The following is a 12,955-nucleotide window of genomic DNA, read 5'->3' as shown; positions in this document are numbered from 1 at the left end:
AACAAAAAAAAAAAAAAAACATTACAACTTGTAACAGTACAACATGTGGGACATTTTGGAAGGTAGAGTAGCAACTGATGGTAAGGACAAAAGTAGTTTGTTCTTGCGAATTAAACCATAGTTTAATGTGGCATAATATAAAGAAGAGACCTAGGGCAACAAACAGTCCAAAGAGCTTTATTGAAACAAATAAATTAATAAGTTAGTTTTCTAAAAAAAAAAAAAAAAAAAAATTCTCAGCAGAAACACATTTTTGTACCTCTTTAAAAGATCAAATATAGGTTAGATTAGAAAACAAACCAACGTTGTATTTTATTCAGCCAACGGTCCCATCATTTGGACTTGGAAGACTTCGTGTCGAGTTAGCATTTCGCTTATTGCTTGTTTAGTTCGTGCTTTTTTTCTAACAGCCGCTCCAAAACGTACAGAAGGAAAGCAGCTAAAAGAGTAATGAGGTGGAATGTCAAATGGCAGCAAGTCAGTGAAAAGATGGACGGATGGTAGGACGTCACAAATAGATAAGAGAACGTGCAGATTGGTTCATGCATAGCATTCAGTCAGTTGGAGAAGCACTAACCGTTTCTCCTAATTGGTTTTCTAAACTAGCGCCGCCTAGTGGCCTCAGAGGTAGTTTTGTGGAAGCCAATCTTATCTGATGTGACATGCTTATGACAGCACACATGCCTGCAGAGATTCCTGTGTTGACACGAATGTCCGTGCCTCCAGCCTCCACATTTTAAGGGTGTTAAGATACCGTCTGGGTGTCTATGGAGGTATGATGATATGCTGACAATACAGTAATATTCTTGGAAAATGTCTCTGACAAAAATTACAGCAGTTGTAAAAGATTAAATCTTCACAACAACGTTTTTCTTTATAGGTTGTGCAAAAAAAAATGTTAACAAAGCATTCGTGTGTGTGTTATTTATACGAAACAAACCTCTCCAAAGCATTTCCAATGTTTTAAGTAGGAGATAGAAAGCCGCACCACACCATTTATAGAATAAAGGGAAAGAAGGCACAGGTTATTTGCTTTTATCTTCTTTTTAGAAGATATTATTATGTGTGTGTGTGTGTGTGTGTGTAGTTTTTTTTTTTCCTGATACCGGGCCACATAAGGAACAACATGCAATAAAGTGATATTTCATTAATCACTACGAAGCTCGACATTCTAGGTAGCAATGAAACAACATTGCTGCTTATGGTAACACTGGCTCTAACAAACAGGCATCTCTGCAGTAATTCAGTCCCTAGAAATAAATCTATCCAAGTATTTTCCCTTGAAATGGGCAGATAGCTTGGACGGGTCTCACAGCGAGCTCTAGCACGGAGAGCTATCAACACCGAGGAGCCGAAACAGATCTAAACAGGCTGAGCGATAAAGTACATTCACTGTTTAAAAAGTCTCACTTAAATGGAAAAGTGGAGCACCTGAGTCAGCTGGACCTGACTGGGGATAAAACAATTTCTCACTGGATAAAAACAGCAAGATGTAGGGTTGTTGTTGTTGTTGTTGTTGTTGTTTTAGCTGTTGCAGGCAGGAAATATGCACTAAACATTAAACACAACATCAATGTTCAGGACAGACGAGTGCAGGAACCAGATCAGCTGTGGGTCCTTATAGTTCTGTAAAAAAAAAACGCTGCATTTATGCCTAAGAAAAAATATCAACAAAATATCCTACACTTATACCACCCACAACAGAACTTAAAAAGAAAAGTTTCATAAAAAGCATGGGAATAATTACAGGAAGGAGATTAGCAAAGAAAGGCTAAATTGAGCAGAACAAAATGGTATTTAATTTATCAAATGCCTAAATAGATTAAGTTAAAGAATTGCTTTTGTTGTTCATATGTTTATCAGCATTTGTGTGTGTTTCCAGTCTCTCCAGTTGTCTATCAACATGGAGAATTTTACTGAGCAAACGTCGCCATAACGTCTTAACTAACGTCTTGACGGCTCACCCTTTGTTCTGAAGCATCTTAATGGCACGTGCATTAATGAGATTAACGATCTAGAATTCATGCATAAGACCTGGATTTCTTAAGCATCATTCATTGTTTAAAACTGCACCCAACTGGGCTTAAAGTTTCTGCAAGTGCATGTGACATCTGATGAAGGAAGGAGAATAAAAACTACCCTTTTTTTTTTTTTTGCAGACTTGAGGTCAGACGTAAGTCCCGAAAAGCAATGCAGAAAAGGTTTCTCTCTGTGTCCAAATTCCTATAGAGAATGTGAGTTTTGTTTAAAATGGATAGGTCAGGATCTTTCTACTTGAGGTTCTGTAACAAGGACTAAGGAGGGAATTACCTTACTTGTATCAATATATTATTTTCTTGTGTTTTCATTTAGTATAAACCGAGATTTATTGGACCCAGAGGCTGAAGCTAGAGGTATTTTGAAAGGAAAAAGAAAAGCAAAACTTCTACTGTCTTAAAACAACTCCATTCATGAAAGCATGAAAGTACTTTGGAGTTGGTTTCAGACTTGCAGTGCGCAAACGATTCTTCAGATTTGACCTCAGACCCATAAGAACTGTTTTTTTCCCAGGTCACTTCAAAATGTCCTTGCCGAAATTTAGATCTAGTAAAAATAATCCTTAAGAAATCCCAAAACACAAAACATAGGTAGAATGTGATCTCGCAGGTTGTTATGTCTAAAAAGTGAATACCAGCCAGAATCTGTCACGATTTCTTAAAAATGGTACTCAAAACAAAGATTTCATTAAAGTTGATTACTTAATTTAACAAATTTAGAAGCTTATAGTAAATTATATGTCATAACTTTAAATGTGGATTGTTGGCTGTGTTAAACTCCCAATATAAATGCTGTGTTTCATTCAATACGGTTAAACTTTTAAAATTGTTATTTGGAAACAGTCATAAGATTCTTTTTATAACTAGACTAAAAAGCAAATGCAATTTTATTATTGGCTGTCTAACTTGTCCTAAATCTGCTTCTGATGGATTGATCAGTTGCTTGGGACCTCTCCTCCTCTGGCTCCCTGACAAGCTGGGTAAGAGGAGGAAAGAACCAATACTCTTGCTCAACTAGGTTAGAAAGGACTGATCCAAATGACTGTTTCTGTTGCAAAAAGGTTTCTGTTTGCATTATTCTACGCTCCATTTGTCTATTTCTGTGTTAAGCTATACAAAATTCTTATTTTCCCACCAAAAACACTTGAGGAATGTGCCCAATGTCACTTAAAGTTCTGCCCACATTTATTTATACCCCAATCAGATTTATTTTAAAGAAATAATCTTAAATTTTACCAATATGTGTCTTCTGATTGGGAATAATATTAACGTTTTATAGTGGCCCAGCCAAATCCTGGTCTTGAATCTGATCGAGAATCTGTGGAGGGACCTCAACTCATCAGCAATTATGAGAAGGGTTTTGATCGATGTAGTGCCAATTAAGGTCTTAGCACTGATTTTTCAGAAGGGTGCAACTCATTTTCACATAAACCTTTTTTAAAATAAAAGGTAAATCTAGATTTTGGGCTTAACTGTAGTAAGTAGGGAACCTCTGAGCCATCCAACAAACTGTGCCAGAACTGACGGGCCTTCTGGTTGAAACAACAGCTGAGAGAACGGGGTGAGAACCGCACACCTGCAGAGGTCCAAACGCTCCCAGGAATGAAACAACAGCCTGGTTTAGAACCAAGTAATAGCTACAGTCATCACAGAATGGAAAACTATGTTCTCACCCCAAAGTTATTAGCAAATAATTCAAAGTTGATTTGAGTGCACAAGAAAACTTTTTGTAAGGAAGACATGATTTCTCCAGGTAAGGTACTCATATGTTTAGCATGGTGGTTCTAGTGCTGAAAGCTAACAGATAAGAGCTAGCTCTAAATCTGGATTTCATTCTTTCTGTTTTTTACTCTACTTTTTTCAGATTAAAGATAGGTTTACAACTCAGAATTTGCTCATTTAGGGGCAGCAGAGACAGATAAATCCTTAACGTTTAATTAGAATGATGTGTCTTATTTTGAACTTTCATTTCATTGGCTTAAATTTTCCCTGAGAATACAGATTATTTCACACTGTTTGTTTATTAGTCCTTATAACTGCAAGTTTTATTTCATTTTGTTAATCATTTCTCCATAGCTCTGATATTGTTTAAAAGTAAATGTAATTCCTTATTCAGCTGGTTAGTATCTCTTCATCTTTAATTCTGCCTTAATTTAAAAAAACAAACAAACAATGTATTCTGTTTTTGCTGTCAAACCACTTATAACTAAAGTAGAATTTATTTGAACATACAATCGATATGAATTTAGGCATTTAGTAGGAAAATTGGCTAAATTATAGATGCTTTACTTTAGCACCTGGGTCCAATCATCTAGATTTCTACCAAACAGATTTGTATACAGCAGATATATTAACATTTTATGACGTTTTAACAGGACTTCACTTCAAAAGGTCTGAACTATCCCTTTAAAGGCAAGTCCCAATGCATAAATATGGCAGGAGTGTGGGCTGCAAGACAGGGACGTTTAAAGTTTCTATTTAAAACAAACAGAAATTTAGGGCACCAAAATGCTCATAGTTTGCACAGCAGTGTGGAAAAACTGCAAAAGAGAGATTTGGGAATTATAATGAAACAATGTGGCTCTAATCCTATACAATCCTCACTACAATGCCAACTTTTTTTTGCCATTGGGCTTGTTGGAAACCAGACTTCTTAAAGAGGAGATAGAAGTGAAAAACACACAATTTACACTAAAGTATAGTCCAAATCCACAGTCAAGCCAGCATATTATTTTCGCTCCTTTGTCACGTGAAAAGTTTTGGGTGATTAACGTAGGTTTTTGGAAAACAGATTTTCCCGTGTTTGGGTGGGACCCTGTGCCGGTGCGGCTGATCCCGGCCAAACTGTGCACTTTCTTCAGGTGTGGGTGGCTCTTGTTCTCGTTTCCGCGGTTTCTCTCGCACTAGGAACAGCTACATTCAATCACAGCACGAAGAACTGTGTTGTCACCCTAATGTCGGAATGGCAACGTTGTTAACAAACGGCTTTTCAGTAGATTCAAGTGCCCAAGAGAGGGGGAAAAAAATAAAACAGGATAATAAAGAGGAAAAAGAAGATCCCTCCAAATGTTTGCTAAATCTTTTTTTTCCACAGTCCGTCTGCTGTTAAAGTTTAAAGTGGGTCTAGGTGTACAGCATGATGTGAGTGGGTGAGACTGCTTCAGTAGTCAAGTACTTTCCTCATCCAGTGAGTTGAGAGGCGTGTGCGGTGAGCAGCTTTGGCTGAGGCTCCTCGTCAGCTGGAGCCACCTGGTGGCCACTGTCTGCCCGGCTCAAGAAACGCTGACCCCAGGAGAAATGGCTGAGGGTTGAGATTTGGGGCGGCAGATGGGAGGGGGCAATCATAACAGACAAGATCTGAATTAAAAGGGGCCGACCTGCAAGTCAGGCTGTTCAGAAGGAGGACTCAGCCTAAAGAGGACGTTGTGTAAAGGGTTAGGGTCTGTGTCCTGACACTCGGCTAATTGTCATTCCAAGTTCCCGCTGTCAGACTGAGAGATGTTGAGTGTGTTGGCGGATGGGAAGAGGTCTCTTTGGTCCGTGGGGCTGTGGTAGTCGGATGTGAGGTCGGGGTCCAGGAGGGAGGACAGCGTGACGTGGGAGGAGCCTTTCTTCAAGCACTGGGAGTAGAAGTTGAGCATGAGGTCCAGCTTGTTCTCTATAGACTGTACCTAAACAAAGACACACCAACACAGGGAGGTGAGATAACATCAGCCGCGTTGTAACGTTTACGCCTTTTTATTTGCCCAACCCATTCACACAGCTTCACAGATTCTTCAAATATCATTCTTCCTCTGGCACCTGCTTCTCCACTTTGACCACGCGGCCCATCATGCTGAGCTCATCCAGCGGGTCCAGCTCTGGTGGCGTCTTCTCTCCTTTTTCAGGGCGCGATTTCTTATCAGGCTGGACAGCTCCTCGTCCGATTATCTGGTCCACCCTTTTACACACGGACAGAAGAGGGTTCAGGGGATACTAAAAAGAATAAACACTTCATATCATGCTTCTTTGACATTTACACAACTTTATCTTACCTGTTGTTTCCCACAAAAGCTACAACTTCTAAGGTCCAACCATAGGTGAGTTATTCCTTCCTATGTATGATGGTAGGTCTTGTGTGTCCAGTATTGTTGTGGTCAAGACCAAGACCAGAAAAGACCAAGACATTAAAAAATCTGGTCTAAACCTAAAGCTTATCTTGATTTTAACAAGACAACAAATCCTTTGTTTTCAAATGTATTTTTTAAGCTGTTTTAATGAAGTCTTTAACTGAAATTGCAGCTTTTTTTGTAAGGCATGGTTTTATTTATTTGTTTTTCTATATGGAGTTAGGGTGAATACAATGTGTTTCAGGCCCAAATTTCTCTCAAAGGCAACAAATAAAGATGCCATGACTTGACTTTGAGTAACATTTTCCAGTGTAAGAGCATTTTAACTTGCTGACAGTAATTTTTGCACTAATTAAAAATAAATATCTGCATTGGCATTATCCCCCTAATTGAACAGCAGTCAGGGGCCATTTCCAGGTGCTGGAAATGGCCACCAGGCTACATTTAATTTGGACTCTCCTGTTTTGGGCGATATGCAATGTCAGCACTCCCGCCAAAACACTGCCAAACGCGTTTTGAACAAAGACCAAGTAGTTATATTTGGGTCTGAATTAATCTGAGCACCTCCATGTTTGGTGTCCCCCCCCACACACACACACACACACACACACCTTAACCCAGAAAACTGCAAGCTGGACTTCCTGTGTCTTTTTATTTCCATGTCACATTTATTTGATGGTATCGGAGTAAAAAGGTCTGATTCCCTACGCAAATACCACTTTTTAGATTTTTAGTTGTGTTGGATTATAAGATCTTAATGAAATGTATTTAAATTTGTAATGTCACAAAATGGTAAAAAAGCTTAAGGGGCATAAATACTTTTGCAAGTTGCTGTAAGTAAGCATTTTGGCTTCCTTTTTGATACATACAAGATTTTAGTAGAATAATTGATTTGTTATATTTCATTCGGCTGTTGTTTTTACGTAATTTAGCACCTTGTAAAGAACAAATGATTAATGTCCAGGCATGTAAAACATAAGAAATCCAGTATGTATATTTTACAGAAAATGTAACATGAGATTAATTTTCTTATTTATTTCCTGCTCAGATGTAAAGAAGTAGACGTGTTTGTCGTATGTAGATTAATGTACCTCATCTGTAAGCTCTTGATGCGGCCCAGCATGTCCAGGTGTCCCGCTGAGTACTGCTCTATGACGTCCTTCACGTCATACGGACGCAGAGTCTCCTTAAACTTCCTCTTGGCCACAAGGAACTTCAGGATCCTGCACACACACACAAACACAACACCCCTCCTTTTTATTACCTTTCCGGATGGATTTGAAACCGCGCAGGAAAGCACACAGAAGCGCACAGAAGCACCGTAAACCTTTGGAAAAATGCATAAGCAGGAGGCTATCAAACAAAGCAGCCCACCCTGAGAATAACAAGATTAATTAAAGTCAGCATGACCTTATCATTCACAAACAGGCCCATAAAGAAAGCAGTCACAAACCTACTAAACCATGTGGATATATTGAGACGATCAGCACCTCTCCCGGAGACATTTTCTTATCGGGATTTGCTGTTTCAGCAATTAGCACAGTTCCGCCGATAGGATAACACACACACACCTCTATTCTACCCCCGGTTTCTGCTCTTTTGTCATTGTGACAGCTGTGTCGGAGCCACTGGTGGACCACAGCTGCTCCCGCTTCCCGGTGCACACAGCTCATAATCACCACCCAGACCCTAGTGTGGGGGAGTCACACCCAGGATTGTTAACCCTACACCACTGTACCAGGTGAACACATCGCCGACAACATCCTCTGGCAGCAGGGTTCTGCTAAAAGGTCATGCAGGAGGGAGTAAAGCCTATAAAAAAAGATAAAAACCGAGAAGAAGTGAAGAAAAGTTTAAGGATGCCTGCACCTGGCTACATGTAATGCCTAATACCTTATCTCCTTTTTATTCTCTTTGCCAGAAAGGCTGGCTGCCCAACACAACGTGCTAAAATAAGCATTAGACGTACGCCTGACACATACGAACACACTAAGCCGTGGTCTCTGCCGCCAGTGAATATTTTTTCTGTAAGTGATGGAGAGAGAATGAAGGCGGAAGAGCAGGAGAAAAGAAATCCGTTATTTTCAGTGGTCAGTAGGAACTACTGTCTTTTGGTTGCAACATCAAGCAATAAGAAAACAACAAAAAAATCATGGAATGCATGCAGTCGTACAACAGTGCTAGCAAATGTCTAAAACAAATACAAGCAGTACATTTCAAATTTTCACATTTTGTCCCAATACAGCCACAAACTGCAATTTACTTTACGGGGTGCATTATTTTACGGGGTGCATTATTTTTGCAGCTAAAGGAAAAATTGTTGCAAATCTAATTAGACCCGGCTGTCCACCTAAAGCGAGGGAGCAGTCAAGGTCCCCATGGAAACTCTAGAGGATCTGCAGTGATCAACAGCTCATGTGGGAAAATATGTTGACAGGACAGCTGTTTGCAGTGCACTCGACATATCTGACCTTTCCAGCAGCAAAGAAAAAGAAGAGAGCCCCATAAAAGAACATAAAGAGGAGTCCCGTTTACAGTTTGCCACAAACCATGTAAGAAACGTGTAGAAGGATGCACTCTGGTCTGCTGAGACCAAAATTAAATATACTGCCCTACATGCAAAAATGACATTTCCTTCCCTTTCAAAAACGATGTACTTCTTTGTGTTTGTCTATCATATTAAAAATTTATAAAACTACATTGAAGGTTGTGAATGTAACGCTCTTAAATGAGTTATGATTAAATACTTTCACAGCCTCGTGTATCCATCTTATTTTAAAATCCGGAAGTAACTATGGGCCCAACTTACGTTTCTTTGTGCGGCACTTCCGTTTCAGCGCTTCCCTCGGCCAAATAACATTAGCTTGACTGAAATGATAAACTGTCGCGGCAACATTTCCAAAAACTGCAGAGCGATCGAAGTGGCAGGTCAGTGCCAGAGCCACAACCCATGACTGAGAGGAAGACATGAAGAAGTGTCCATGTTTAACCATTTTGTGTCGTCACTTGGTGCGGACGGCCCTGCTATGCGACTTTACCGAGGTGAACCTCCACAGTGGAAAAGTCGGCTCGGTGTTAATAAATATCAACATTGATGACCTGGTATCTGTGGAGGCTGATGTCTGTTCAAGCCAAAGCAAGTCCGACATTCACTCTGCTGGATCCTGACTACATCAAATGGCTCTACTGAGACGGCCGGAGCGCTTTTGTGCTGCGACTCCAGGGGAAGTCCTTCTGTCATGCAGCGGCGATCTTATGGAAGGTAGGCTAATGAATCGTCTGATTCAAAAACATCCTGGCTGTTGCCTCGTTGTGATTAGATTGCTGGTCAGTTAATTTTACAAAGATAGCAGTGCTAAATGTTTGGGATTGAACTGATGTAAAAGGATATCAAAACGTTCTGCCTACTTCATGTTTAGGCTTGAAGGTTGACATTGTACCAATCTGATGCGTGGTCTCAAAACTCTTGATGCAAGCTTGTCACGTTAAAATGTAAGTTAGCTTTAGAAAGAAGCTGTAACTTTATTTCTAGTTTATTTTTTAGAGTATCAGGATTAAAGGAAGTAGGGCGCCTCATATCCACAGCTCTTGTACACGGTCGATGAATAAAACACTCCTGCTCCACATTAATCTTTCTTTTACACCCGATATTATGACAGCCTCTAACTGTACAAATGATCCAGGTCTTGCTCAAAGTCATAATGACGTGTAATTTGTTACAAAGTAGCTGCATGAATCCCTTTTTAGCCAGCTAAACAGTGACAGGAAGTGACCGACCGGAAGTCTCGCACAAAAAAACGTCAACTCGCTGTCTCCGTATTTCCGTTGAAAATAAGGTGGATAGATGCATTAAAAACATGAATCTTTAATCAAATGCCAATTCTGTTAAAGCAGAACCGTGTAACCTTTGGCCACTAGGAGGCGCTGCCATGCTAGACCTGCCACTTCCAGGTTTAGCGCCCCTGTGGCCTTCAGGGGCGCTATTTGTATTGTCCCAAAATAAACAGTCTCCCTTCGTGTTTTGAAATCTGATAGCAGACCATGTTGGACCAGCAGATTGAGAAGTTATGGCGTTACTTTTAAGTCAAGGAAACCAAAAATATGTCTAATCAGGTAAGTGTCATATCTGTTTTGCTTTGTTGTTACGGCAGTCTGAGCTCAGACAGCTGTAACCTAAAACAGGTCATGTGATCTACTGTATAGCGGGGATCTAGATCACATGACCCATTCAGCGACAGATCCGACCTTCTGCAGTTACATAGTTTTTGAGAGAGGCAGCCCGCACGCAGCATCCAAATACGGCAAGTGCTGTAATTTGACCTGACAAAGCATTTAATATATCTCATATTAAGCTAAAACTTACACGGTGCTGCTTTAAAATGGGTTGCGGTTGTAGGTTGTAACACAAAATCACAAATTATGAAAATGTTTTAAGTGTATGAATCATATTGCAAAGCTCTGTAGCTGATGGGAAAAAAATTGAGAGATAAGAGGAATTATTTTACCCCGACAAGTCTTTCTTGAGGCAGCACCAGGATGACCAGTAAAGGTTTGACTGAACCAGGAAAGTGAGAGGAAAAGAGCAGGCGCTGATGGTGACCTGGTGCCATTACGGTCCTCAGCGCAGTCCTCCTTTTCCTCACGCAGCACTTGGATTCTTGATGACTTATGCGCTTGGAGTATTTTTGCAAGCAGTCTTTTCTTAATTTGCAAGTGGGCACAGATTTCTTTCTTTCTTTTTTGCCAGGGCGGGTCTCAGGTGTGGGTTAAGGAAAAGGTTGAAAGGGAATCAGGGGTTTTGTATCCTCCGAGGGCTTCCTCAAAATGCTGACTCTCCTTCCCGATCACTAAAATGGCTTTAATAACACGGAGTCAGGTTTCAACGCCTCCACCCCTTTCCCAGACAATTTCCAGTCACCGTGCAGCACAGTTGGCACGGCCAACTAAAAGATATTATCGTTTCTCAGTGCTAGGAAGTTGAAATGTAAAAACACGGTGATGACTGGGGAATGAAGAAGCGTGAGGAAGTGCCCAAAATGCTTGCAAAGCCGCTGCAAACATTTCTGCAATTCAGCAAAGGTGATACCTAGATAGTCTCCACTGGCAGGTTTTATCTGGGAATTAAAAATGACTGTTTTGCTGACATGAACCCAAGGTGGGCCAAGACGGATGAGCCACTGCAGGAGCAGGTTTGAGTCTCACTAGATATAACTATGTGCCCGCTAAGTGACAAAACCAAGTCCACGAGCTGAAGTCCATGCATAACAGATTAATTTAAAACATAAAATATTATAGCTGAAAGCCACACACATAAAAAAAAATGACATCAGATCACTATAAATGGAAACCATGTCCAAATCATTTATCTATTAAAGCAGGCACTTCATCAAAGGCTGCAAGCTTGCAAGATTTTTGTTGTGCAGTATCACATTTTTGCACGTGGGGAGTTACAGCAGAGGCGCACGCAGGCTTTGTTTTCTTCTCTCCTTCTCTCTCCGTACATAAACACGGCACCATACGCATTTATTCAGGCAGCCCGGCACTGATAAACCACATGCATCTAAAGTGAAGTCTCAGCACTAAAGCCTTTCTGTGTTTCCCCGACATCAATCATGAGCCGTGCTGAGATGTTGCACACGTACCCGTGTGTTAACACGGTGAAAACACCTGCTGTTTACACACCTGCACTATCTATAGGAACTCCCTCCCTTCCATTGTCTGCAGCACAGAGCAGCTGAGGTCAGAGTTATCTGCTGAGTCAAGCACAAACCTGAGAAGATGGTACCATGCCCTACCAGTGGCATTAGACTGTCACACAGTAATACATGGGGGGGACACCTGTAATAGCAAACGGACGTCCAGCTTTGCTGGTAGTGGTACTCAATCCCAGTGTTTAGACTCTCATTTGAATCTGGTCTCAGTAAAGTCAAATCAGGCATGGTGTGAGCAATTCTTCCACATTTTGTCACATGACAACCAGAAATCTGAGTGATTGGGATTTTATGTGATGAACCAATACAACGTAGCGCATGTTCGTGAAGTGCCATGAAATAGATGCATTATGTCTCGCAGACAATGGGCGAGACGCAAGGTATACCCTTGACAGGTCAGCGGCCCATCAAGGGACAAGGCCGCGTAAAAAAACATATTTATTCATATGTTAATTTCCAGATTACATATATAGTAATATAATAAGAATCTGAACGGTGTGCTGTGTGTTTATATTGAGTCTCCAGCTCTTGAATCGGTTAAAGCTGCAAGTCTTTTGGGGTATGCCTTGACCGGTTTTGACCACCGGAAGACAATAAATAGCTTAGCCATTTCTTCTTTGCAAAACAGCTCAGGCTCAGTGAGATTGCACGGATAGCCTCTGCAATCCTCAGGTTTTTTTTTAACCCTTGCCAAAGATCCAAAAACTGATTTAGATCTTTACTTTGGACCAGACTAACATGTGGATGTTTGATGTGTTTCCCTCCACTGTAGCACTAGTTCATGAAGACATTTGTTCACTAATGTTATCTAACACACCTCTGGGGCCTTCACAGCTTTATACTGAGATAAAATTACACACGGGATGACTATATTAGCCAAGTATACGACTTCTGAAATGTTTAGCAAGTTGTTACTCTGGATTTTATTGACACTATTGGAATAAATGGGGCTAAATACACTGATACTGAACGCATGCCATACATTTGGAGAAAAAAAATTGGGAAAAAATGGATCTCTGTTTGTTAATGGACCATCAACCTGTCCAGAGCGTACCATGCTTCTTGAGCATAGACAGCAAGAGATGCAACATGTCTATTC

The 12,955-nt window shown here is 40.6% G+C and overlaps 1 protein-coding gene across 2 annotated transcripts in view; it reads right to left on the bottom strand.

The window, feature by feature from the left end:
- Window positions 1–1,087: 1,087 nt before the first annotated feature.
- The window catches only part of LOC105930440 (potassium voltage-gated channel subfamily KQT member 4), a 78,537-nt gene continuing 66,669 nt past the window's right edge, over window positions 1,088–12,955 (bottom strand). For both annotated transcript variants that reach the window (XM_036145138.1, XM_012868659.3), the window contains 3 exons: window positions 7,237–7,368; window positions 5,838–5,976; window positions 1,088–5,707 (listed from right to left, as the gene is read on the bottom strand). In XM_036145138.1, the coding sequence (XP_036001031.1) occupies window positions 5,504–5,707; window positions 5,838–5,976; window positions 7,237–7,368 (475 nt within the window). In that variant the 3' untranslated portion in view covers window positions 1,088–5,503. The remainder of the gene's footprint in view (window positions 5,708–5,837; window positions 5,977–7,236; window positions 7,369–12,955) is intronic.

Source organism: Fundulus heteroclitus, chromosome 13 (assembly GCF_011125445.2).
Source record: "Fundulus heteroclitus isolate FHET01 chromosome 13, MU-UCD_Fhet_4.1, whole genome shotgun sequence".
Lineage (NCBI taxonomy): Eukaryota > Metazoa > Chordata > Actinopteri > Cyprinodontiformes > Fundulidae > Fundulus > Fundulus heteroclitus.
Note: the sequence above shows the minus strand (reverse complement) of the source record. Positions and strands in the feature narration are given on the sequence as shown.